Below are 23,948 nucleotides of genomic sequence, written 5' to 3' on the forward strand. Positions count from 1 at the left end.
GGTTAATTCCCTTTCTCCATTTGCAGAAGAATATTCCTACGGGCCAAGCAAACGAAGCTAGGTGGGCCAGTCCAGTCCATCATCCCGGCCCTATGCGTCACATTGGTGGAGACCGCAGCTGTCCAGTTCCAGTCCCGACGCCTCTGTGGGAGCCAGGTGAGCGTTACAGAGGAGGAGAGGCTCCATAGACTGGACCCCAAACGTGCTTGGAGCTGATATGATATGGCAATTATAACACACCCCTTTACACAGGTGTTTCAAGGCGCGGCGCGGCAAGGGAGGGATAACAGAGGGAAGACAGACAGCGATCCTACTAGGCCGAGTGTCATTCAGATCGCGCAAGTGCAGGGGAAGGGGACGAGGAAAAGTGCAGAGTGGGAGGTGGGAAGGGGACAGTGCAGTACATGAGGGAATAGAATAAATAACAATAGGAGAAGTAGGGCCAGCTGGTGGCAAGTGCAGGGGTAAGTGCAGACATCAGGAGGTGTCGAGTGCGGTGGGGGACTATAGGGATACAGAAAACAGTCTCCAAGTGTGGGGGTTGCCAGGGAGGTAGTGCAGGTGTGTAACTGGCGGGGGAGGGGATCTGGGCCCGAGATCAGAGCGTGGCCAGGTAACCAGTACAGTTTCAGCCAGAAAATCAGCATGGGAAAGGAGGAGAGAAAGCAGAAGCAAAGAGGAAGGTTTTGAGGTGCTTCCGCAACCGGAGATGGTTCTCCTCAAGTTTCAGGGAGGCTGTTCCAGAGTGAGGCCCCAGCTGAGTAAAGAGATCTACCACCAACTCGTTGCTTGGAGAAGCGACTGACCCTGAGGGAGTTGGAGGCGGATGAGCGAAGAGCTCGAGAAGGAAGATATTTAGGAAGAGACAGTTGAAGGTATTGAGGCACCAGGCCCCAGAAGGCCTTGTGGACAATGCAGAGGGTTTTGAACTTAATCCTTGCAACCACTGGGAGCCAGTGCAGAGATTTCAGTCCTGGAGAGATACGATGCCTGGGCTTGAGGCCAAGGACAAGTCTTGCAGTCCTGTTATGGGTGAGTTGTAGAGGGCAGAGAGTAGAAGCAGGCAGATTTAGAAGGAGGCTGTTGCAGTAGTCCAGCCTAGAGAGAACCACGGCTCTGGAGACAGTGAGCTTCTGGGGGAAGGAGAGGAAAGGAAGAATACCTCGAAGGCGGTGCAGCTGGTAGTGAGACTTCCGAGAGACGTCGGAGATGTGAGGAGAGAATGCGAGTGTGGAGTTGAAGATGACCCTAAGGTTTTTAGCCTCGCAGGTGGGAGCAGGAAAGGAGAGAGCGGGTGTGCCGATGAGGAGAATCTCTGTCTTGCTGACATTAAGGCAAAGATCATTGGTGGCACACCACTCCTGGATAGTAGACAGACAGTCAGAGATGAGAGATGAAGAAGAGGTGGCCGAAGGTAGCCTGAAAATTAGCTGAGTGTCGTCCGCGTAGCACTGGAAGTTGGGCCAGAGAGCGGCAATGCGGTAGGCAAGAAGTACCAGGTATTGGTTGAACAGCCAGGGAGAGAGGTTAGACCCCCGGGGGACACCACAGGTAGAGATAAAGATAGAGGAGAGGAAGGACCCAAGTTGGACCTAAGAGGGTCAATCAGAGAGGAAAGAAGTCAGCCACGCCAGGGCCTGACCTGTGATACCCATGTTATCACAGAGCCGGTTGAGCAGGATGGCATGGTTGACCGTGTCAAAGGCAGAAGAGAGATCAAGCAAGATGAGGACACGGGGTGTTGGAATCAAGTTTTGAGAGCAGGTCTTCACGGATGTTCAGGAGAGCAGTTTCTGTGCTTCTAGCAGATCTGAACCCAAATAGATGGTCACGAAGACAACCAACAGATTCAGTGTGAAGATTAAGCTGGGAAATGGGCAGCTTTTCCAGGAGTTTGCCCAAGAAGGGAGTGATGGAGATTGGGCGATAGTTAGCCGGGCAGGACGGGTCAGCAGAGGGTTTCTTAAGAAGAGGGTGCTCAAGGGAGTGCTTCATGGCGGATGGGAAGACTCCAGTGGCGAAGTAGTGGTTGCAGAAGTCGGCCAGAGCAGGAGCCAGGGAATCAATGTGGTCCTTGATGATTTTGGAGGAACAGGAATGAACCTGTTAAGCAGCTAGACCGGCGTCCTTTTTCAGGGATGACCAGCTGTTGGTTGTATTTTCGAGGGCACAATTGGACTGTGCAGTGACAAAGCAAAGCAGATTCTCTCACTGGATCGTCCTATTTATAATGGAGTGTTACGTATAAGGCTGGAATGGAGGTCCCATCGTGCCTCTGGGCCCCTTTCTACTAGGGTGGTGACTACTTCTTCTGCTCTGCAGAGTGAGGGTGCCCATGAAGGAAATCTACAGTCCACCACATAGGGGTCCCTTAATACTTTCACAAAATATTACAGCTTGGTGCTATCTATAGGCAAGGATGCCCATTTTGGCACAGCAGTTTGGCAAAGCTTTCTAATGTAATACTTTCAGCCAGGGTTTAAAATTAAGATTGGATAAGCAGGAGCTAAAAGCAGCTCCTGGGTATTGTAAGGAAGGCATGGTATCAAACCGTGAAGACAGACACAAGTGATCACAGTTCAGGGGTGTTTATTGAACTTCAAATGGGTTGGTTGAACGCCTATCTAAACCTAAAGCTAAGGATGGGAACAAGCTACGACCATCAAATAATAACAGTCATAGTCAAGTCTCTGTCAAATAAGAGCCTATACTAATAAACCTATTGCCAATCCTTACTTGTAAATACAAAAGGGTGTGGGACAATGGTGTATGCAACAAGAAAAGTGTTCAAGAAATAATATGTCAGGACAGTTGAGCGGGTGGATTCCCTTCACTATGTTTTCAGCACAGGGCAAGGCGTTGGGTTCTGGCTTTGCACACATTCTGGCTTCTCGGCCATAAGGATACAGTTGAAAGCCCAGACGTCAGGGCCTTCTGCCAAAGTGTCTTTTCCAATAACGGTCTCTTACGGCAGAGGGTCTGTTGTAGCAGACAAAGTCTCAAAGTTCCATTCCTATCAGAATTTTCACATTTACAAGTTCTCGTTTTTAAATGTTCATCATGGGTCTCCATCTTCAGGCTGAGACCCCTTTTCACCACAATGCTCACAATTGGTCTCCCTCATTCGGACTCGGACCAGGGATCTCCCTTGTTCAGGCTCAGATCCCCTTGATATCTAAATCGAAACCTTTCAAATCTGCGATGGGTTTTGCTTAAACCGTTGCAGGACCATTTCAATTCACTTCACACAATTGTTCTCGTCAATCTTCTACTTTCGTTTCTCTTGGTGGGATACCTCACAGAGACCTTCGATTGAGCACATTTACGGTGCCGGTCCACTGTCAACGGTATCGTATCTTTCCTTCTAGAGTTCAAACATTCATCAGCAGTTTAGCTTTACTCGCGTCTTTCATCACATGCGTTTAACAATGTTCGATCCAGTGCTCGTTATACAATGTTGACACTTGGCAACCTTGACTTCAACACAGACAGGTCTTGCATCAGTCCCCCCAACTCACTGGATGTGTTGATCTTTCTGGTGCTTCTTTGTTCTTGGAGCAAAGGATGAGACGATACCACAGAGGCTGCTGCTGCTCCTCAGCGCCTTGATCAGGTACGCGGGAGGGCCTTCGGTATCTGACACACAACGCATGATTCTTCAGTCTAATTTCTTGGCCTAATGCTTTCTGCCTCAAGGGTTTCTTGAAAGTAACCGCGTCTTGCTGAAAAGGTCAAGGGTAATTCCCTTCTTACGAACCCTTCTTGTTTTGCCGTCTTTCTCCCCTCGTTCAGCTGTCAACTCGAAACTGATGAATCGTCATGTGCTTTGCTTCGCTCAGAGTGTGCTTTCATGCTCCGCCTTTTATCTGTTTGGGGAAGTTTAATTGAAGTCAGGTGGGAGTGATTGTCAGTAATTGCCTGACCTCGCCTGACCACAGTAGCGGGGCATGTCAGATACATTGCTCCGGTGTGAGCCTGTTTTCTCCCAGATGGGGCTGTCCGTGTAAACGTGCTGGAAAAGGGAAAATAAAGGGCGGTTGAGGTTCCCACGTATCCTACCTGGTAGGGTGGGGTAAAGGTGTTGCAGGGGGAGGGATACCTCATCTTGCCATCCGGTGTCCCACTCACACTTCCCAAAGACCCCTTACCCAGGTGATCCTACTACACTGATCCACCACCAGGGTCTTGATCCAAAGGCTATGGCCATGCCCTGGCCACCTGAGGGAGAGAGATTCACGGGGACTACCAGGTGAGACACCTTTGGCTTTCTCACAGTATGCAGCCTTACCTATTGACCAGGAGCTACAACTGGACAACGATGAGCTAGTACAATACCGTTCCTCAAATCTAACTTGCGCATAAGATGGAAACATACCATGTTGTCTATTATTTGTGACCCGTTATGCTTTAAATATGGTATAGATGTTTCCTAATGTTTATTTATAGATTGTCCCAAAGGAACAGAATTAAATTCACATAGGTGTGTTTGTTCGGCATAAGTTGGCCTAGGGAGCCAAAAGTAGCTCCTGGTAGCTGTTGGTGTCAAGCTAACTAGGCTCTTCTACGATACAAACAGGAGCCAAACAGCTCCCAGCTCCTCTCAATTTTGAACCCTGCTTTCAGCACGCCTCCTTATCACTTGCTGCTATGGGAGTCTATCAGAGGAGGAATCTGGGGGAGGATGCAATTCATTAATGGAAAATTATTCACTGGTAATATTTTTCTATGGATTCTCCTTATACAGATTTCTCATCACTCTCCCAACCCTTCCACACTTCTGAAAGTTTCTTGTGGGTGAGTCATAAGAGGAGTTTTTAAAATATATATGCAAGAGTTTTAACCAGGATGGCATGTGGTTATAAAGTTTGGCGATTGTGAAAAAGGGAGACATATTTCCAACATGGGGCGGGGGGGAATAAGGCCGGGAACTGCGGTAGGGGTTCCTAGTGCATTCTAGAAGTATGACCACCAACGCCCCATGTTCAGAGTCAAGGCGCACTAGAGCGAGATGCAGGAGAGCCAAGGAGATGTCGACGAGCCGCACTATGATCCCCTGTCAAGATGAGGAATCATTGGGAAGAGATTCTTTAGAAAGAACATTGCTGATAAGTGATTTTCGCTTTACTTACTTTATTGAATCTTGTTATGGTAGTGTTTGTCCCCCTTCCTGGGGAACCACCCCTCCTATCGCCCCGTCTTTCTCTGATCAGTTCTGTCAGAGAATGGGCAAAGCGTAAAAGGACCTGAGAAAAGAAAGTCTGTTTGGGGGATGGGAGGAGCAAAGCCTCACAAGCATGATGGGTTTCTCTTCATTCGAACTGCCTTTGAAAAATGCACTGGTCCCTAGTACCATGGTGCAGGCAACCCGCGAGGTAAGTAACTTTGAATACATCCCTAAAGACATGGGTATAACCTATTTATCAAAGGAAGAGCTCATAGCTCTTGCAGGTTTCTGGGTTTGTGTGCTTTTAGCAAGCTGGATATTTGTTCTTGCTATCTTTGGGTAACATCCGGTCATTGTTTGTTTTTCAGAGAAAGCTGTGGCCAATGAACAGAGATATACCAAACTAAAGGAGAAGTACACCGAACTTGTCCAGAATCACGCTGAACTCTTGCGCAAGGTATGAAGTGTGTTTCCGAGACTAAAGACAGATAAAGCACTGGATCTTTGTGAAGTGGCAGACATTGGATTTCCCATTTGCACAAACCTCTCTGCTAAAATTGCAATCTGCAGTGCCCTAGCAAAATGTAAAAATGTAGCACTGCAGTCATTTGGGATTGTTCCTCTGAAGTCTAGGATATTAAAGAGAGACATTCTCCACAGTTGAATTATGGATCCACCTCGAAAGGCATACCATTCTTAGCATGTAACAGCCTGCATGCAGCGCTTACTTTTTCTTCTACTTATCCAGGCCTAAACCACTTAAACATTAACAATTATCATGCTTTTCTCCTGTGTTTAGCTATTGAGTATGACATCAAATATTAATTGCATGTTATCAGCAGGCTTAACAAAGCAACATTGTAAGTGGTTGGACTTTGTGATTTTGTTCTCCATTGCTGACTGATCCTCATCAATGCAAGTCCAGTCCAAGTCTGTTGTTTCTGAGCTTCCTTAGCTCTCCGTAATATGCTTTTGCAAGCAATACAAAGCTACTACATCTGTATATCAGGTCTTTTGTAGAAGTGCAACATAACACAATGTGAGATGTTCTTCTTAACGCAATGTTACCCTTTTTTTAAACATATTTTTATTGAACATTTTCATATTATGTTGCATTTTCGTATTATCATAATCACAGATCCATAATGGAAGTTTGACCATAACAGTATATGATCATTGCTCTAAAGGCACAATAGTCCTGTTAAAGAGTGGCAGTGTGTGTTTCCTATCTTGACCCTCATTTTCCCATTCATCACAGTACCCCAACCCCATGTGTCTTCTTCTTCTCCCCCTGCATCATGTTGGCCCCAACTCACCATGCTCAGGGGGGCTTCAAATACTCTGTAGAAAGCAGTTCATTTAGCAGTTGGCTCCAGTCCACTGTCACCCCCTCTTCCAACATCGGGTCCTGGGTGGCGCTGCAAGATATCCAACTCTGCCATACCCCACCTATTGATATCTTCTAACCACTGCTTCGAAGATGGGCCTTGGGGCTTCTTCCACACTATGGCCACCCTTCTCTTGGCTAATGACAGCATTAATTGGGCCAATCGCTTTCGCTCTTTATGCCGTTTCCCACTTGGTACCAACCCCCCTATACACACTCTCAGGGCACATTTGAATTTGGAGCCCAGCAGCTCATTGATCTTAGCCACCACAGACTGCCAGAAGCCTGTAATCACTGAGCATCCCCACATCATGTGCCAGAACCCTGGCAGCCCCGCTCCACATCTTGGACAGTCCATACTTAAGAAGTTATTCATCGCATGTAGCCATACAGGAGTCACATATACCCTATGTAGAACATTAAATTGTACCAATTGGAATCTGGCATTTCTCGAAAGCTTTCGGATCTGCTCCCAAATTGCCCCCCAATCGCCCTCCGTGATATGTTCCCCCATATCCTTCTCCCACTTATCCTTGACCGCCCACTCCTCCGAAGGAAACAGCCCACGCAATGCCTGATAGATTCAGGATATCCTGGTCCCCAAACCCTCTTGTCATCAGTACCTGTATTAGTGCAGTCGTAGTGGGTTCCTACGGGATGTCTGGCCATATTTCTGCTAAGCGTTTTACCATTTCCCCGTAGGTAAGATACTGTCCCCCAGAGAACACTTACCGCTGGGTCCATTCCTAAAATGACATCACCTTTCCTCCTTCATACAAAGCCCCCACTGAGTCACATCCCTTCTCCAGCAAACCCCACAATTCAATTCTGTGTACAGTCGACCAAAGTCCCGGATCCGCGCTCCACAGTAGACTTGTGCAATAGAGCCCCACTGCCCGTCTGCTCCTTTAAAAGTTTCCTCCGGACTTCCCCACACTACACGAAATATCACTGTGGTCTGCCCCCCACCGATGTCCCCCACAGTAGTTCGGCTCAGACCTCGATGGGCAGGCGGGGATCCCAATAAACTTGGTAAGAATTCCCGCCTGGATTCTGCCCACATCAACACGGCTTGCAGGTGTGCTGCCATAAAATACCACTCTTATTCGGTAGATTGAGGCCCCCTCGTTGACGTGGGCGTCACCAATGAGATCCTTTTCCTCCCTGAGTTCCACTGCAGCTCTCCCACCCACTCATCTAACATTTTGAAGATGATCTTCTTGATGGGGCAGGCGATGTTGGTGAAATAGTAGAGGAGTCTCGGGAGAGTGACCATTTTGCACAGTGCTACTAGTCCCATCCCTGACGGCGGTAATTTACTTCCAGAATTTGATTGCGTCTCCTATCCCTGAGAGTGCCCTGCCCGTGTTATATGTAAAGTTTCCTCCATACCATGAAAGATCTGGATACCGAGGTACCGAAATGATTCCCCCTCACATTGAAGCCCCTAGTTAGGAAGGGTTGCAAGGTGTTGGTTGCAGAGGACCCCCAATGGGAACAGCAACGATTTTTCTGTTAATACGAAAGCCAGATCATTTCCGGAAGTTGCCCATTATTCCTAATAAAATTGGCCAAATGTTTAGCGGGTTACTCAAGTGCAACAATAAGTCAGCCTATAGGGAGAGCACATGTCGTATCCCTCCGCTAGGATGCCCGCCTCCTTCATTTCTACCCTGAGATACCTTGCTAACGGTTCCGGTACCATTGCAAACAATATTGGGGAAACCGGGCAACCATGTGGTGGCCCTCTGCTTGGCGTCCATTCTTGTGATACCCAGTCATTGGTCTTTACTCTCGCCATTGGTTTATTTTATAGGAGTCGCAGCCAGCGGCATACATTGTCCCCAAACCCATAGGCTCCCAACACTCGAAACAACCATTCCTACTCTACGGAACCAAAACCCTTCAAAGCATCGAACGAGGCCAGTGCCAGTTCTTACTGAGACTCTCAAACCTGGTCCACTACATGATGCAGATGGTGAAGATTCATTGTCATGTTTTGTCCCCCTATGAACCAAATTGGTCAAGATGTACCAGCCTTGGGACCACCCCAGTCAATCTGGTGGCCAATATCTTGCCCAGAATGTTCACATCGACATTTAATAATGAAATTGGGCGATAAGATGCACATATGGGGCAATCTTTCCCCTCTTTCAATACGATCGTTTTTATTGCTTTCCGCATGCAGTCAGCCCCATCTCGAAGGCCTCATCATAGACCCTCTTAAGTCGGGGGATCAGCAACTCATCGAACCAGCAATAGAATTCTACCAGGAGTCATCACCTCCCAGAGCTTTGCCCTAAAGTTACCCTTTAAGCGACAATCCTCTAAAGACTGTCTTGGGATCAGGGTTAATATAAGGAGAAGCTGCTTGCATCTGAGGTCCAGATGGCTGGGCACCAGAGATGGCTTTTCTACCCGCTGATTTTGGGTGTAATTTAGGGTTTTGATTCCACTCTATTATCATTAATGCTTCTGATTAATGCAGTATACAGTGGGTGCTGCTTCACAATACAAACTTTTAAAAAGATCCTCCCTTAGCTCTGTCCCCTCAGATTTATCAGTCCTTATTTCTTCCTCATCTGATCAAGTCGATCATGCTTTTTTCGATGCGGACTTGAGCTACTCCAAGGCAGCCCAACTTGCCCTTGAAGTACGTCACCATCATAATGTGGCCCCCATGCTTTCCTTCCTTTTTGGGAAAAGAACAATTGAATTATCAATTACCCATTGCTCCTTGTATGGAAGCTCACCCCCACTTATGTAATCTAAATTAATTATATACTCCCCAATCATCATCATCTTTGCTTCTCCTCTGCCAGACGTCTAACTTTCCCTTGAGTTTTCTACTCCTGTTGTGCTGGTCATTCACTTTCCATACCCTCCCCACCCTATGGAATTCTCTTCCCGCTGATCTCCAATGACCGCTCTTTTTTTTTTCTTCGCCTCAAGACTCTTCTTTCCACGCTAATCCCTCTTACATTGGAATCTGTCATTACTGCGACCTCGAAAATGCCAACATTTATTTTATTTCCACCCCTTTTACACCACATACATATGTGAGGGAGACCCATGCAGCCACCCATACTTGTATTATATACCATACCCCCCTCCCACATATCTATGTGGTGTAAAGGGACAAGGGAAAAAGAAAGCCGGCATTTGCGGTAGTTCTGAGGGTGCAGTAATGTTATTGTTCCATACATTGGGCCACACAATCAGTGCCAAAATGCTAATAGTGATAGTCCTCTCCTCTACTAAAAACAAATCCAAGTAGTAATGCAGAAACCTCAATAGGGCCCACAACATTCTGCTGCCGTTTTGAATCTGTTCTGACCTTTGGATGCGAATTAAGTCTTTTTACTTCGGTGGCCTTGTTAAGCCCATCTGTTTTGGGGTCCCTAAGGCTATCCCTGCAGCTGAACATCTCTTTGCTATTCTCTTCTCCATTATAAAATTGTCTGTTATTCTTTCTGCACACATAACCTTACAGTAAAGTGTGGTAGGGACATGTGTCCTTATAGCTTTGTTATTTGTAACGTTGTGGTTACTAGCTTGATATGTCCAAGACTAGCTGTTGGCAGTGAATACCCCCACCTCCATAGGGTTTAAAGGATGTAAAGTCACCTAAGGTGGTTGGATTGGGAAGAGTCTGCTAAGAACATTTCTTTGGGCTTTCCAAAAACAAAAATGGTAGGAAAGTATACACTGCTTCTTCACTTGTTATTTAACATTGAGACACTTACAAACTGCCTGTTTGCCTTGCCCACTCTTGTTGAGACTTTTAAAAAGAGTTCTGAAGTGAACTGTATTGGGACCTGTGGCTCTAGGGCGCTAGGCCCACTCATTTCTAGCTTGGGAAGGACTTTTTAAGGTGTTGCACAATCATTTGTAAAGCTTTATATGTTGCTTCTAATTCCTTTAAAATATTTTAGATTTCTAACTGATGGTTAGTTACCGGGTTCTTTTTATTCACTTGCTTTGCTATCGTACAGTATTTTGAAACTGATCTAACTGCATTCTAATAGTAAAGTGTTGGTGCTCTAACAGAGCACATCAAAGTGAATGTGTATATAATAGTAGTGTAGGCTTTAGTGCGTTACTTACCTGTTTTTTTTATTGTTAAGAGTTTGTCTAAGGCCTAAATAAAAAACAGTATTTTTATACATTCTGTCTAACATATATTAAGAGTGCTCTATGAGTACTTAGCTGAACCCTTCACCACTCTCAAACTTCCGAAATCGAAGCCTTGCTTCCAGTCATACGACACAGAACCTTTTCTATTTACCAGAAAAGGGTGGCCTATCAGAATCTGTCCACAGACCTGATTCTGAAAATCCATCTTCACAGAAACATTCACATTTCTATTTCAGTTGAGTTTCTGACTGAACATGTGTGAAGAACAAATTACCTAACTCTGAGTAATGTCTTTTTTCTGCTCGATGTTCCCCCCACGGATTCCTCATCTATGGTATCCCTATCCCAGGGCAGCTGTTAACGTTTCTGCTGCAGGTGGTGTGCCGTCCGCTCCGTCAGACGCCTCTACGTGCCCCGCACCGGATATGTGATCCAGGCCAGTGTATATAGCAGCGCTGTGCCCCATTACCTCAATTCCACCCCTTTTCCCTAGCACTCTGAATTTAAGGTACCATAGAACTGATGGTGTACTAGCTTTCCACTAGCTTTCCACAAAGCGGGGCAGGTAGGGAGGGTGATGAGGAATCCTTTGGAGGAACATCCAGCAGAAAACATTCCGGAGAGGCAAGTAATTTGTTCTTCTAATGTATTCTTTCTTTCCATGGATTCCTCATCTATGATAGACTCCCAAACCAGCACGTAAATCTAGAGGAGGGAGGAAGCAACTCTGGAGGACTGCCCTGCCAAAACTGGCATCCTTGCCTGCAAGGGAATCTAAGCCGTAATGCTTAGCAAACGTGTGCAAAGACGCCCATGTTGCCGCTTGGCAAATATACAGTACATGGACTCCCCTTTGCAGGACAGAGGTGGCAGCCACTCCTCTGGTAGAATGAGCTGTGAGACCCTCAGACGCATTCTTCCCAGCCGGATCATAGCATTCTGAGATGCAGAGATTGATTCACCTGGACAGGGTTGGTTTGTTCACAGCCTTGCCAGCACGAGCACCAGTGTAACCAACAAAATGCTGGTCATCTTTCCTAACCGCTCTATTACGAGAGATCTAGAACTTAAGGGCCCGTACTGGAACCATCCAATGGGATTGTTCCACTGCCTTGGAAGGATGAGGCAGAGGAAAATACACAGGAACTTGGTTCTTTTGAAAGAGCTGAAAATCTGAGACCACTTTCGGCAGAAAGGGGCGGGGGTTTCACTCTCAATGTCACCTTCTCTTTGGAAAAAAACAAATAGGGAAGTAAAACAGACAACGCCTGGTGCTCACTCACCGGACTCGTGTAAGTGATGGCAACGAGGAAAATAATTTTAAGGGAGAGCAATCCAACAGAGCAGGAATGAAGGGGCTCAAATGGAGTGCCCATAAGAAATGTTAAAACTAAATTCAAATCCTACACCAGAACCACAAACTGGTGAGGAGGAAACTGGTGACACAAAAACCGCAAGACCTGCATAACAGTGAGGATTGTGAAAAACCAGCTCTGTTCTGGTGAACTCTTGAACACTGAAATAGCGGCGAGGTAACCCTTCACAGTGCCAATCTGCAGGCCCGCTTGGGCCAACGAAAGTAGAAAATCCAATACAGAGGGTCAGAGGACAGGATAAAAGTATCCAGGACCCTCCCCCAGCACCAACTTGAAAAAGTATGCCACCTGCAGCCATAAATGGATTTTGTAGCGGGAGATGAAAGGAGGACATGGTCCGCCAAGTCCCACTCCTTGTATCTCAGCCTCTCAGTAGTCAAGCATGAAGGTTCTGGCTGCTGAGGTTCGAGTGGAGGACCTGACCCACCGATTGGCAGGGAAAGTCTACTCTCCTCACGGGGGTGCCAGGGAGGGCAGATGGACATGTCCAGCAAATTCAGATACCACGTTCTCCGGGCCCAGTCCGGAGCGATCAGAATATACATGGTTTTGAATAGGGCCATCCTCTTGAGAGCGAGCGGAATGACCGGTATCAGCAGGAAAGCATAAAAGAGATTGATAGTCTACTCGACTGTCAGTGTGTCCCCCAGAGCTCCCTGGCAAGAAAAGTCCCTGGATCAGAACAACTCCTACTTCCTGTTGGCACTGGAAGCAAAGGGGTCCACCTGAGGAGTCCCCAGAACTTCCTGACAGCTCCCATTCATGGGAGACTGAAGTCTGTCTGCCCAAGGCATCCACTGTGACATTCTGTCGTTAGCCAGATGAGCCGCTGCTGTCAGAGATTCACTGTTCGCCAGAGCCCAGAACCATGGTCACATTGCTTTCTCTGCACAGATGCATGGACACCACCTCATTTGTTGAAGTAGTGTATGGCCACTGTGTTGTTTGTCAAGATCAGCACAATCTTGCGTTTCACAGAGAGGAGGAACGTGACCAGGGCCAGCCTTATCTCTCTGAACTCCAGCATGTTGATGTGTTTCGACTCTGTGGCAGACCACTGTCCGCTCACTGTTGGGTCTGACAGGTTTGCGCCCCAGCCAGTCATAGATGCATCCGTGGCCACCGTCGTTTGGGGGCAAGGTTGGCAAACTACGTGCCTCTCAGCAAGTTGTCTCGCACGGCATAACACGCGAGATCCTGATGCACCTGGTTCGTAACCTGTACAAGGTTCGACATACGGCCCTGCAACTGCGACCATACCATTGGCAACAGAGAAGCTACTGGCGATCTCATGCACAACCTCGCTTCTGGCACCACAAGACACAAGAATGTTGTAGACCATGGGGCTTAGAAGGTGCAGGAAAGCCAAGGCATGGACTCATTCTGGGACTGGTGGACATTGACCAATCGAAAGATATTCACCATTTGATCCTCGGGCGGGAAAGCCTTGCCCAGGCAAGTGTCCAATATTGCCCAGATGAATCTGAGAGATTGGGATGGCGAAACCTGAGACTTTTTAAGTTCAGGGAAAAGCCCAGGCTGGGCAAAACAGTGCATGTGCAGCGTAGGTACTCCAACACTAAATCTGGGGCATGAGACCGGACAAGTCAGTTGTCCAGGTTGGGAAAGACATGAATTCCTTGCCTCCTGAGGTGAGCTGCTACCACTGCCAGTAGCTTGGTGAAAAGCCTGGGAGCCGAGGAAAGACTTTATGGCAGGACTCTGTACAGGTAATGGTGGTGTCCCACTAAGAGCCTCGGGCACTTCCTGTGCTTTTGATGAATCAGCACATGGAAGTAGTCATTGTGAAGGTCCAGGGAAAGCAGCAAGTCCTGCAGATTGAGGGCTTTCAGAATCTGGGCTAAAGTAACTTTCATGAACTTGTCCTTGCGTAAGAACAAGTTCAGCAGCTGCAGATCGAGAATGGGGTACAAACTCTGTCTTCGTTCAGCATCAGAAAATAGGTGGAGTTCCACCCCTGCCTTGTTCTGAGCGCAGAACCAGCTCGATTGTGCTTTTCGCCAGAAGATGATGGACCTCCTCCAGGAGGATGGGGTATGGAGACAAGGTGGTAACCAGAGGGCTGCCGTCTGGGGGTTACTGTAATTGCTGGAAGCAATAACCCTTATGTTAGATCTGTGGGGCCCAAACGCTCGATGTGATTTTTGACCATTCCCTGCTGAACAAGAAAAGCCTCTCGCAACTGAAGGTTTGGCCCCATGGGGTGCGGCGGGGACAGAGGCAATGGCAACGCCACCCCTCTGGACACCTCTTTGCATACCTCTCGCGAAGTGTCTTCATCTTTCTGGGGCAGATTGATCATGGCGTCTTGGGGCAAAGGTGGTGAACCCCTACCCCGAGATGACGGTTGTGTGGATGGCGGTTGCACAGCGAACCTCAAGGACTAAGCTTTCATCTTTGACGACTGAACCTTGTATTTGTATTTTGTATTTGTATTTTATTCATTTATAAAGCGCACCGGGCCCACAGGCAACTGGGCGCATAATCTTTGAGGAGGAAAAGTTACAGTTTACATACAGTGAGGAAGAAAAGCAGGCTCTTCCAATTTACAAAACACATATTGGTATAAGTTGGGTAAAAGTACAGGTAATGGTGATATGAACAATATCACAGAAAGTGAATATGTACAATACAACCGGCAGGGCATTGGGGTCAAGTACTTAGTGCTGCTCGGCTGACCATGGTACAGGTTACGGGTAGCAATGAAGCAGCAAAAGTTGATACAGGGCAGAGTATGTAAAAGGACAATAAGGCAGTGTGGTCACAAAATCAGGGCTCGGGCCGCAGGCCCTGTAAGAGTAGCACAACACAAATATCAATTTTGAGCGAAGAGCCATGCCTTGGTTTTGTTCTTGAAAGAGTGGAATGAAGGCACAGTTCCAATGTCGATAGGGAGGGAGTTCCATAACTTGGTAGCCAGGACATAGAAGCTAGCACCCCCTGCTTTTTGTAGTTTAAATATGGAAGGAGAGAGTGCGGGTTTGGGGCTACTCTCATGGGTCGTGTGGACGTGTGAAGGGTAAGGTGATTAGCGAGGTAGGAGGGGGCCCAGTGCGTCAAGGCAAGTGTTTTCAGAGAGATTCTGTGCTTGACAGGCAACCAATGAAGATTACTTCTGTGGTTGGAGATGTGTTGGTTTCTCGGGATGTTTAATGCCGCTCTGATGGCATTGTTCTGGGTAATTTGAAGTTTGTTGATGTTTGACCTACTAGTCCCTAGATGGAGGGCGCTGCAATATTCTATTTTAGACATGATGAGAGTTCTAGTCAGGATGATGCAGTTGGTGGAGGATAGGAATGGTCTGCAAGCACTGATTAATTTGCATGTGTAGGCAGACTGCATGAGTTTGTCTTGTCAGTGAAAGAGTGGAATCAAGGTGAATTCCTAGCATATTTGTGTCCTTGGATACCTTGATGGCATTGCCGTCAATGTTGAAGGATTTGAAGGCATGGTCTAGTTTATTAAGATGTTGGGTAGAACCCAGAATGAGGAGTTCCGTCTTGTCATCATTGAGGCAAAGTTCATGTTGGGCCATCCAAGCCTGGAGGACCATGTAGACGTCGTTCAAGGATTTAGTGTCCACTGAATAGTCACCCGTGATGGGAATGAGTATCTGGGTGTCATCTGCATAATTGGTGTAAGATACACCCAGATAGTCAAGGACATCAAAGAGTGGTTTGGTAAAAACATTGTAGAGTGTCAGGGACACACAAGAGCCCTGAGGGACGCAACAGTGAATGGGGGCAGGGTCCGCGGCCGCTGAAGGGGAGAAAACCCGGATGGATCTATTGTTTAGGAAGGATCTTATCCAAGCCGTGGCAGAGTCAGAGAAATGGGCGGCTGATGTAAGGTGCTGGCAAAGGATTTGGTGATTGACCAAATCAGAAGATGCCGAGTGGTCCAGAAGTAAATGCAAAGCTAGTTTCCCATTGTCTTTTAGGCCCTCGATTTGTGTTTTAAGGTCAGTCAAGGCCGTTTCGGTCCCATGAGTAGGGCGGAAGCCAGATTGTCTCAGACCAAGAAGATTGTTGACTTCAAGGTATTCCTGGATCTGCAAGTAGGCTGCTCGATCTAGTATTTTGAGCATAAACGGGACGGTATTGATAGGTCTGTAGTTGGTAGGTATACTAGGGTCTAGGGACGGTTTTTTGAGCAAGGGGATGACCCACGCGTCCTTGAGATTGTTCGGGACAATATTTGATTTGAAAGAAGAGTTTATAAAGGCCGTGATGAATGGAGCTAACTCATGTGAAGCTTCCTTTATGATAGAAGCAGGGCACGCATCACCTTGACAGTTGGAAGGTTTAATTTTGTTAATTACCTTTTACTTCTGCTATAGAGAGGGGAGAGAAGGTGAAAGGTTTAATGATGGGGTGGCAGAGGGAGACGCACTCGTAGGAGTGGAGCGGGGCTTATCAGTGTGTAAGCAATTTTGCTTATTTTTGATTTTCACTTGGAGGGATGCAATTTTGTCTAGGAGAGCAGTCTGAATGTTAGCGCACCATTTACTGTCTTTGATACAAGTATCAGGTGGCGTGGCAGGTGATTCGGGTTCCTTGAGAATCTTCAATAATTCTTTAGTGTTAGTCTGCTTGAGAGATGCGGTTGTTAAAGATCTCTTTTTTTGCCTGGAAAATTGCTTCTTTGTAATTGAGGGAAGCTAAGATAAGACTGTCCTTGTGGACTTCAGAGGGGGGGTTTTTCCAACGTATTTCAGCACAGCATTTAGCTTTATCGAGCACTCTTAGCTGTGGTGTGAACCACAAGTTGAGATGTGTGTGTGGTTTAGCTTTCCTAAGTTTATTGGGAGCTATAGAATTTAGGGCTGAGAGCATGGCGTGATTATAGGTATCAGCTAGGATTGAAGGATTGGAGCAGGAGTCAGTAACTTCATTAAGGGTGGGAAGAATAAGGGGGAGTAGTTTGTCTTTAGTTATGTCCCTTTTATTTCTCGTGGGCAGGGCAGGCGCGATCGTGGGTGTAGGTCTAATGGTGGCTTCGACATTGAAGTTATGATGTGGTGATCTGACCAAGCGCAGGGAGAATTCGATTGTAAACTAATTTTGCAATTAATATCAGCTAGCTAGCTAGTCGAGAGACCTCCCTTTGATGTGGGTAGGATCTTGGATGTGATGGGTAAATCCTAAGTCAGTTAGTGTGTTGGCGAAGTCTAACGCAATAGGGTCGTTGGGATCTTGGTAGCCTAGTTTGAGATCTCCCAGGAGGATAATTTGCAAATTGGATTTAGATTCGTCTAGAACTAGAGATGTGATCTCATCCACAAAGGATGTCGCAGGGCCAGGTGGTCTGTAAATAAGGTGTAGTGTACCAGTTTGATTCGGCGATAATGGTATATTTACCGAAAGAAGCTCAGCTGACTTAATGTTTCGGTTGGGAATAGCTCTCAAGTCAAGAGTTCTGAAGGGTGCTGAAGTAGGAGACTGACACAAGAGGAACATAGTGTTGGTTATATGCTTTTATTTTCCATTGAAAGCAAGGAAAGAATCCTATCTTGCCCTATTCGTAAGAGGGGTTCCCCTGCCTCAATTTAAGAATGTGTCAGAATGCCCGAAAGCAAGAGTCCTGTGTCAAACCTTTTCCCTTCCCTTACACTTCTCAATCAACAAAAAGGTTTTGGTGAGGAGTCTCTATGCGGACGATTGGATCTCGTCCTCTGAGTAGAGGAATACTATGTCATTGGTCTCTCGGGACTACTTCTTGAGGGAAGAGACTTCTTTCCCGGGGTTACAGTTCCTTTCAAGTGTGGCACACAAAGTTCCAGTTTAGCAACAAAATGTGTATTTTCTCAAAATAAAATAAAGGTTACAACTCAAATCCTGGTCCCCAAGGGAATGCCTCCCTTCTCTTGATTTTCTATCAGTGTTCACAAGTGCCAGGGATAATGACTCCCTTCCACTTTTTCTCTTTTGTCCTGCACCGATCACAATGCCAGGAGGCATGGTTCCTCCCTTGGACGACTTAGTGGAACAGATCTAGTTCACTAACCTGCCAGACACTGTGACGAAGGAGAAGGTTGCTGGCGTCCTTCTCTCTGAGTAGTGTTTTCCAGACCGTTCTTTATGGTCTTCTTGGGCCCTCTCTGGGTTTTTATCCAGACCTTGTTCCTCTGGCTTCCCTGGCCTTCCTGGTTCTCATATGGGTCCCAGACCTTGTTGCTCTGATTTCCTGGCCCTATCGGTTCTCCTTTGTATCCCAGACCATGTTACTCTGGCTTCCTGGTTCTCGGTTGGGTCCCAGGCTCAGTTGCTCTGGCTTCCTGTGCCTTCCCCAACGTCCCTCGTACCTTTTGACTTGCTGTTGGGTCTCGGGTATGAGCACATGATGCCCCTGCTGCTCTGTTCGGTCTCCCGCGGTCGCCTTTGCTCGCTGGGCCTGCACACGCTGCGTCTGTTTCGCAGGAAAGGAGGCTGGGTGCCTGGAGGCTCACTCCACACCTGGCAGTCAGGTGACTTGCTCTCACCTCATTCCGGCTCCTCCTCTTTTCTCCTCGGTCTGCGGACTGCGTACAGGTACAGGACATCTCAGCTGCAACTTTCACGTCCCTGCCAGTGTTCACTCCCCTGCTCCAAGCCGAACGTCCTTCTGACTTGTGGCTCCTTCGTGGAGGGAATATCCTCATTACCAAGTCCTTCCCCTTTTATTCTCTATACCTGTTGTCTGGTCTCACATTGCTTGTACTGCTAAAGTTGGTTCTGTGGAGTTCTCCATATGGCTCCACGCCTCATCCTCGTCTCAGTATTATTGTTGTTACTTCCAAGCGGGTTTCTTGCAATCTTCTTTGTCCCAGTTTTTGTACATGCTTCACATATGTAGTCCCTAGTCTTCCCCATCCCAGTACTGTCTATTGGGGCTAAGTCTCCTACACTGCAGGAGTGTATGGACGTATGTGGGGCTATAGGGCCCTGAGTAGGGTATGAGAGGGAGGGAGGGAGGTGTGCATATATTTTGAGTGTACTGTGTTCTTCCCAAACAATTGTCCCTAGTCCCATAGGGGAGGTCCCTCCCCATGAGATCCACCTGCTGAGTACCACCCCCAGGGGGGCTATCAGGTTGTGGCCTCGCCTCATTGAAAGGGGCTTCCCCTAGGGAAGCAGGGTCGACATCCTAGAATTCGTCACAGTATGTATTTATATTTATAAAGTGCTAACTATAGCCCAAAGGCATCTAGGCGCTAACAGATCCAACCGGGGAGATCATCACAAAAAAGCCATACATTCAAACAGATATGTTTTTAGAGCTTTTGAAAGGTAAAGTGATCAGTGATTTCACGAAACTGATAGGGAGGAGAGTTCCATAGGGACGGAGCAAGAACAGAGAAGGAGCGTCCTCCAGCTTTCTTCTTGTGAAATCTTGGAATTTTACAAAAGAATTGTGAGGACGAATATAGGAGTCTTGAGGGGATATAGTTAGTTTAGATGCACAGAATATATTTGTTTTTTTAAATGTCTTTTATTGAATTTTTATAAAATGAAACCTACTGTGACCGCACAATATAAATCTGTACAGCATTCTGTAGAAGGCGCAGAGACCTCCCTTCCAAGAACAATATACATTTAGATTCATTCCCGCTGCGTCCTCTCTTCCTTCCCCCACTTGATCCAGTGCAGATCCTGAACCGAAATGGAGCGACTCACCAAACCGACCGCAGATGAAGACGGGCAACTAAACCAATGATATTAAGACAAATATAGAACCTAAACCGATCACTGCAGGATATCAACAATGATAGCACAGAAGGATATAAGAACATGCACATCTTGAAATATACAAGGCCGTGAAATTTTAACTGGACTTAAAACGAGAAGGATGGACACGTCAAGAATACACCAGATCTAACCAATGAAGGACTAGAAGATTTATTATTTACGAACTGCCTTGAAAAAGCCCAAGGGGCAAAACCATTTGCCCATAAGAGTTGCTGCACACTAACCCAACATGTCAATTACTAACTCACTGCAGTTGCGCTGATAACGGGGGGAATCTTCTTACAAACTCTTAACTACAAGGTTGTAGGTTGTAAGCATTCCCCAGTGATACGCAGCCCTCAATACCGATAAGTAGGACACAAAAGAAGCAGACAAATTACACATATATGGAGGTGCTGGCAAGCCTAGCCTAACAACCACCAAATCTTACCAGATCCTGAAGCATACCACTTCTCACTCCGACCACCTTCGAAAAGCCTGCACTTCTGCTTCACACCCACCCAACGTTACTGTCCTCACAAAATCATTGTCGACCAGTTTATGGGGGCTTCAAGTCCGGGGTGGAAGCCAGTAAATTCAACAATTGCCCCAATCCACTTCCATATCATTTCCCCCTCAGGGTCTCTCGGTTTTCTAAAATATTTGACTTTTGCCATGCCCCATCAGTGCAAATCCTAAAGCCATTGCCGTAGCGACAGGCCACCCACCCCTTTCCATGAGATTGCGATCTGCCAGGTGGGATATCTCAACCCACTGGTCCAGGCCCTGCAACATTACTGTGCATTGCTGGCAGCAGAAACCTCAGAAATGGCCGCCGGAAAGCATGCTGCTCACTAAACATCACCAGAAAGTGCGCAGTAAAAATCTGAAAAATAGGCCGCCATCCCCTTTTGCTTATGTCAGTGGTAACACAGGAGACCACTGCCAAAACCCACCATTGGGCTACCCACAAAGTAGTCTGAAATCACTTGGAAAAAGCAATGCTGATTGCCAAAAAGAAACACAGAGCTGTTTGGAAATCTGTTTTCTTGATTGTCAAAAATGTGCACAAATCATGGCTCACAAACCACACAAAAAGATCCAACCTCCTTGTTGGATGCTGACCATCATTCTACTTCGAGAATCCACATAAATACAATGTCCACAGAAGTATATATTTTCTGAACCAAGTCCACTTTTGAGGATGGTTGAGCTGAAAGAAATCTGTCAAAAATGGGTGTAGTACCGTTACTCACCTCTGTCAGAAGCCGGCGATTTAAAACTTATCATGTGTAAAGTTGAACATTGAACTCAAACTATGCCAAAGAAGAGATTTCCATCAAAATGCCATATAAGAGTGCCACACATTGATTTTCATGTTGAAAAAGGACTGGAAGTAAAGATGGGTTTGCTTATTTTAAATTTATAAATGTGTTTCTTTCACAAGGAACTATGTTACAATTGACCAGAAGGTAACCTGATTCAGTTTAAACTTCCAAGAGGCCTTCTTCCCCTGAGAATCTCACACCTTGTTCATTCCCACCAAAAGGAGAGCATTTCACATTGGCATGTTAATCAGAAGGGGAGGAGATTTCCCCTGCTGCCCAGACCAAGAAACAATGGATTCCTTGGGCTGAATAGCTAATTCGTGTGTGACTGACAACAAACTGCTCTGGCAGGAAGTCAGGCCATGTGACCCTCTGACTCAGCCCAGCTCTGGAGGCGGGCCAGACTGAAATTGTTGATTGAAGTTGGTGTAAATGTATGTTTTCGAAAAATGGTTATAGCAAAGTGTACTGAACTGACAAAAATATGAAACTTAGAGATTGTTAAAATGAAAAATTTGCTCACAGTTTAAGACTAAGTTGGAATCTGTGCGATGTTCTGAGACTGAACCCCGGTAAATTATTCATATTGTAGCCATGGTGTTTGTTAGGAACATGAAAAATTACAGGAATGTGCCCAGAGGGGACGTGCATGCATGTATAAAAATTGGTGCAGAACTAACATTGAGAAACCCACCAAAAGTGCGAAAAAGTTGTCATTTATGAACCACAGCTCGCATGAAGATGGGAGTTGAACAGAAATGTACCTTAAGCAATATGTCATGTAATTATGTATTATGAACACGTTGTGCATCTTGGAAATATGTTTTTTGGGGAAAATAGATTTCCTAACTAAAGGGGAGGGATTTCCTTTGGGCCATAAACACAGCATCACTCGGACGCCTGATGACACACTGCTCCTGTCTCAAATCAGGAGAGGGGAAATTCTCTGACCTATCAGATCCTTAGAGGGTTGGGCATAGATAATCAGCCTCCCCACCCACTTTGGAAATTAATAAATAGGGACTGCTGAGGACAGACAAGACACACACACTTTCCACTCATCAACTGATTCCTTGGCGAAGCACCCTGCAGGAAGATCCAGGCTCCAGACATAGATCCAGAAACCAGACTCTAGACCTTTGAAGCAGAAAGGCCCAATCCAAAAAGCTGAACTCTTCTCAGCTGGCCTTCAAAATCTAGTAACCTGATTCTAAACTTCCAAGGGGCACCACAAAATCCAACAGCCTGGCTGAGCTGTTTTCCTGTTCTAGCTAAGAACCCCGTGCTAGAACCCAAGATCCAGATCCGTCCAGCAGAGCTGTAACCCAGAACCCGTCAGATCCAGTCCAAGAGGCCGTGTAGACCAGAGGGCCTTGCTGAGCGCAGAACCCAGTGCCTGAGACCTGTCCGGTGGCGAGTGAAGTCCAAACCCTTGACCAGATATTTGACGGGTCCATTCCATTCCAAAGCCATAGGAGTGAGTATTTAGTCTAGAACTGTCCATAGTCATCTCTTAGTTTAAAGTAATCCTATTCAATCCATTTTAAACTATCCAGAACTGCATTATAGAATCTTGTGTCCATCCTGAATTCTTCTCATTATGTAGTCTGTGATAATTGTAGCGATAATCATCTATGCGCTGATATTTTTGAAGAAAGTGAAGTGTCCTGGCGCACAGAAATCAGAGCGGAAGGCGCACTGGTCTGGTGGTTGTCCCGTTGGGTATCTTGTACTTTCATATCTCCTTAGTGTAAATCCATCTTGGTTCCGAATCTTTAAAGCGCAATCTGTCATTTTGAAATCTTGACTCTGTTTCTGAAAAATCTACCTTCACAAAAACCTCTAACTTTTCAACCATACGTCCTAGAAACAAATTTCAAATGTCATTTTGAAGCCAACATCCTCAGATTTCTAACGTATCCAAAACGACATTCCAATTCCTTAGTTTTTCTGTAATCTCGTTTCCCGCCTGCGGAAAAGTTGCAGCGATTTGCAATTTGGCTCAATTTCGTTCTATGTAAAAATAGCTATTTCTTGCTTTCAACTTCTGAATTTCGTTTTCCATCTGCTAATCATTCTATAATCATTGCTAGTGTTGACCTGAACCTATCCTAAGCAACTCTCACTAGTTCTGAATCCTATTTAGCGAATTAAAATCATTTTTAGCCTTTTCCCATTCAATTCAAACCAAACCACATTTAAAAGCATTTTGACCTGTTTAAAATCAGCCCTGTTTCTCTCTGCTTGCTCGGAGGAAGTGGGATTGAACTGCATTGTTGGTTGTTATTCCTGATACCTGTGTGCCCTCATTCCATATCTTCATATTGCATATTGGGGGGAGTGAGTAATAACGGGGAAAGAGTGACATTATATTGTCTTTTAATTGAATTCATATCAAGTTTTATTTCTGTGTTGCATTCTTTCCTATTGTTGCATTTCCTTGAACCATACAAAGTATTCTCTGCTACATTATTCTTCCTATTTCTACTCCTAACAGATTAAAGAGATTGTTGATATTGTAATATTACCCATTGCTGATCATTGTTCATATTCATAAGTGTGATATTCAGATATTATTCATATTCATAAAAGTGTAATCTATATATTGTTCAATTCTTCAAATTAAATCTTTTAATTTGCAAAACAAACCTATTTCTTGGTTCAGTGAGACCGGGGGGATTCAAAGAGAGGAGCATTATATAAGGGTACATCATCCAGAATTAAACCAACTTTTGACAAAAATAAATAAATAAGGGTTTCCATTAGGCATCCCACACTAGGCATTGACTTAGTTGGAGTGCCGGATTGAAATCACTTACAGCCATTTGA

The 23,948-nt window shown here is 46.0% G+C and overlaps 1 protein-coding gene across 3 annotated transcripts in view; it reads left to right on the plus strand.

The window, feature by feature from the left end:
- Nucleotides 1–23,948, plus strand: part of HIP1 (huntingtin interacting protein 1) — a 1,552,273-nt gene that overhangs the window by 797,320 nt on the left and 731,005 nt on the right. For all 3 annotated transcript variants that reach the window (XM_069614772.1, XM_069614774.1, XM_069614773.1), the window contains exon 15: nt 5,533–5,621. In XM_069614772.1, the coding sequence (XP_069470873.1) occupies nt 5,533–5,621 (89 nt within the window). The remainder of the gene's footprint in view (nt 1–5,532; nt 5,622–23,948) is intronic.

This window comes from Ambystoma mexicanum, chromosome 9, assembly GCF_040938575.1.
Source record: "Ambystoma mexicanum isolate Mex_15411 chromosome 9, UKY_AmexF1_1, whole genome shotgun sequence".
Taxonomy (NCBI): Eukaryota; Metazoa; Chordata; class Amphibia; order Caudata; family Ambystomatidae; genus Ambystoma; species Ambystoma mexicanum.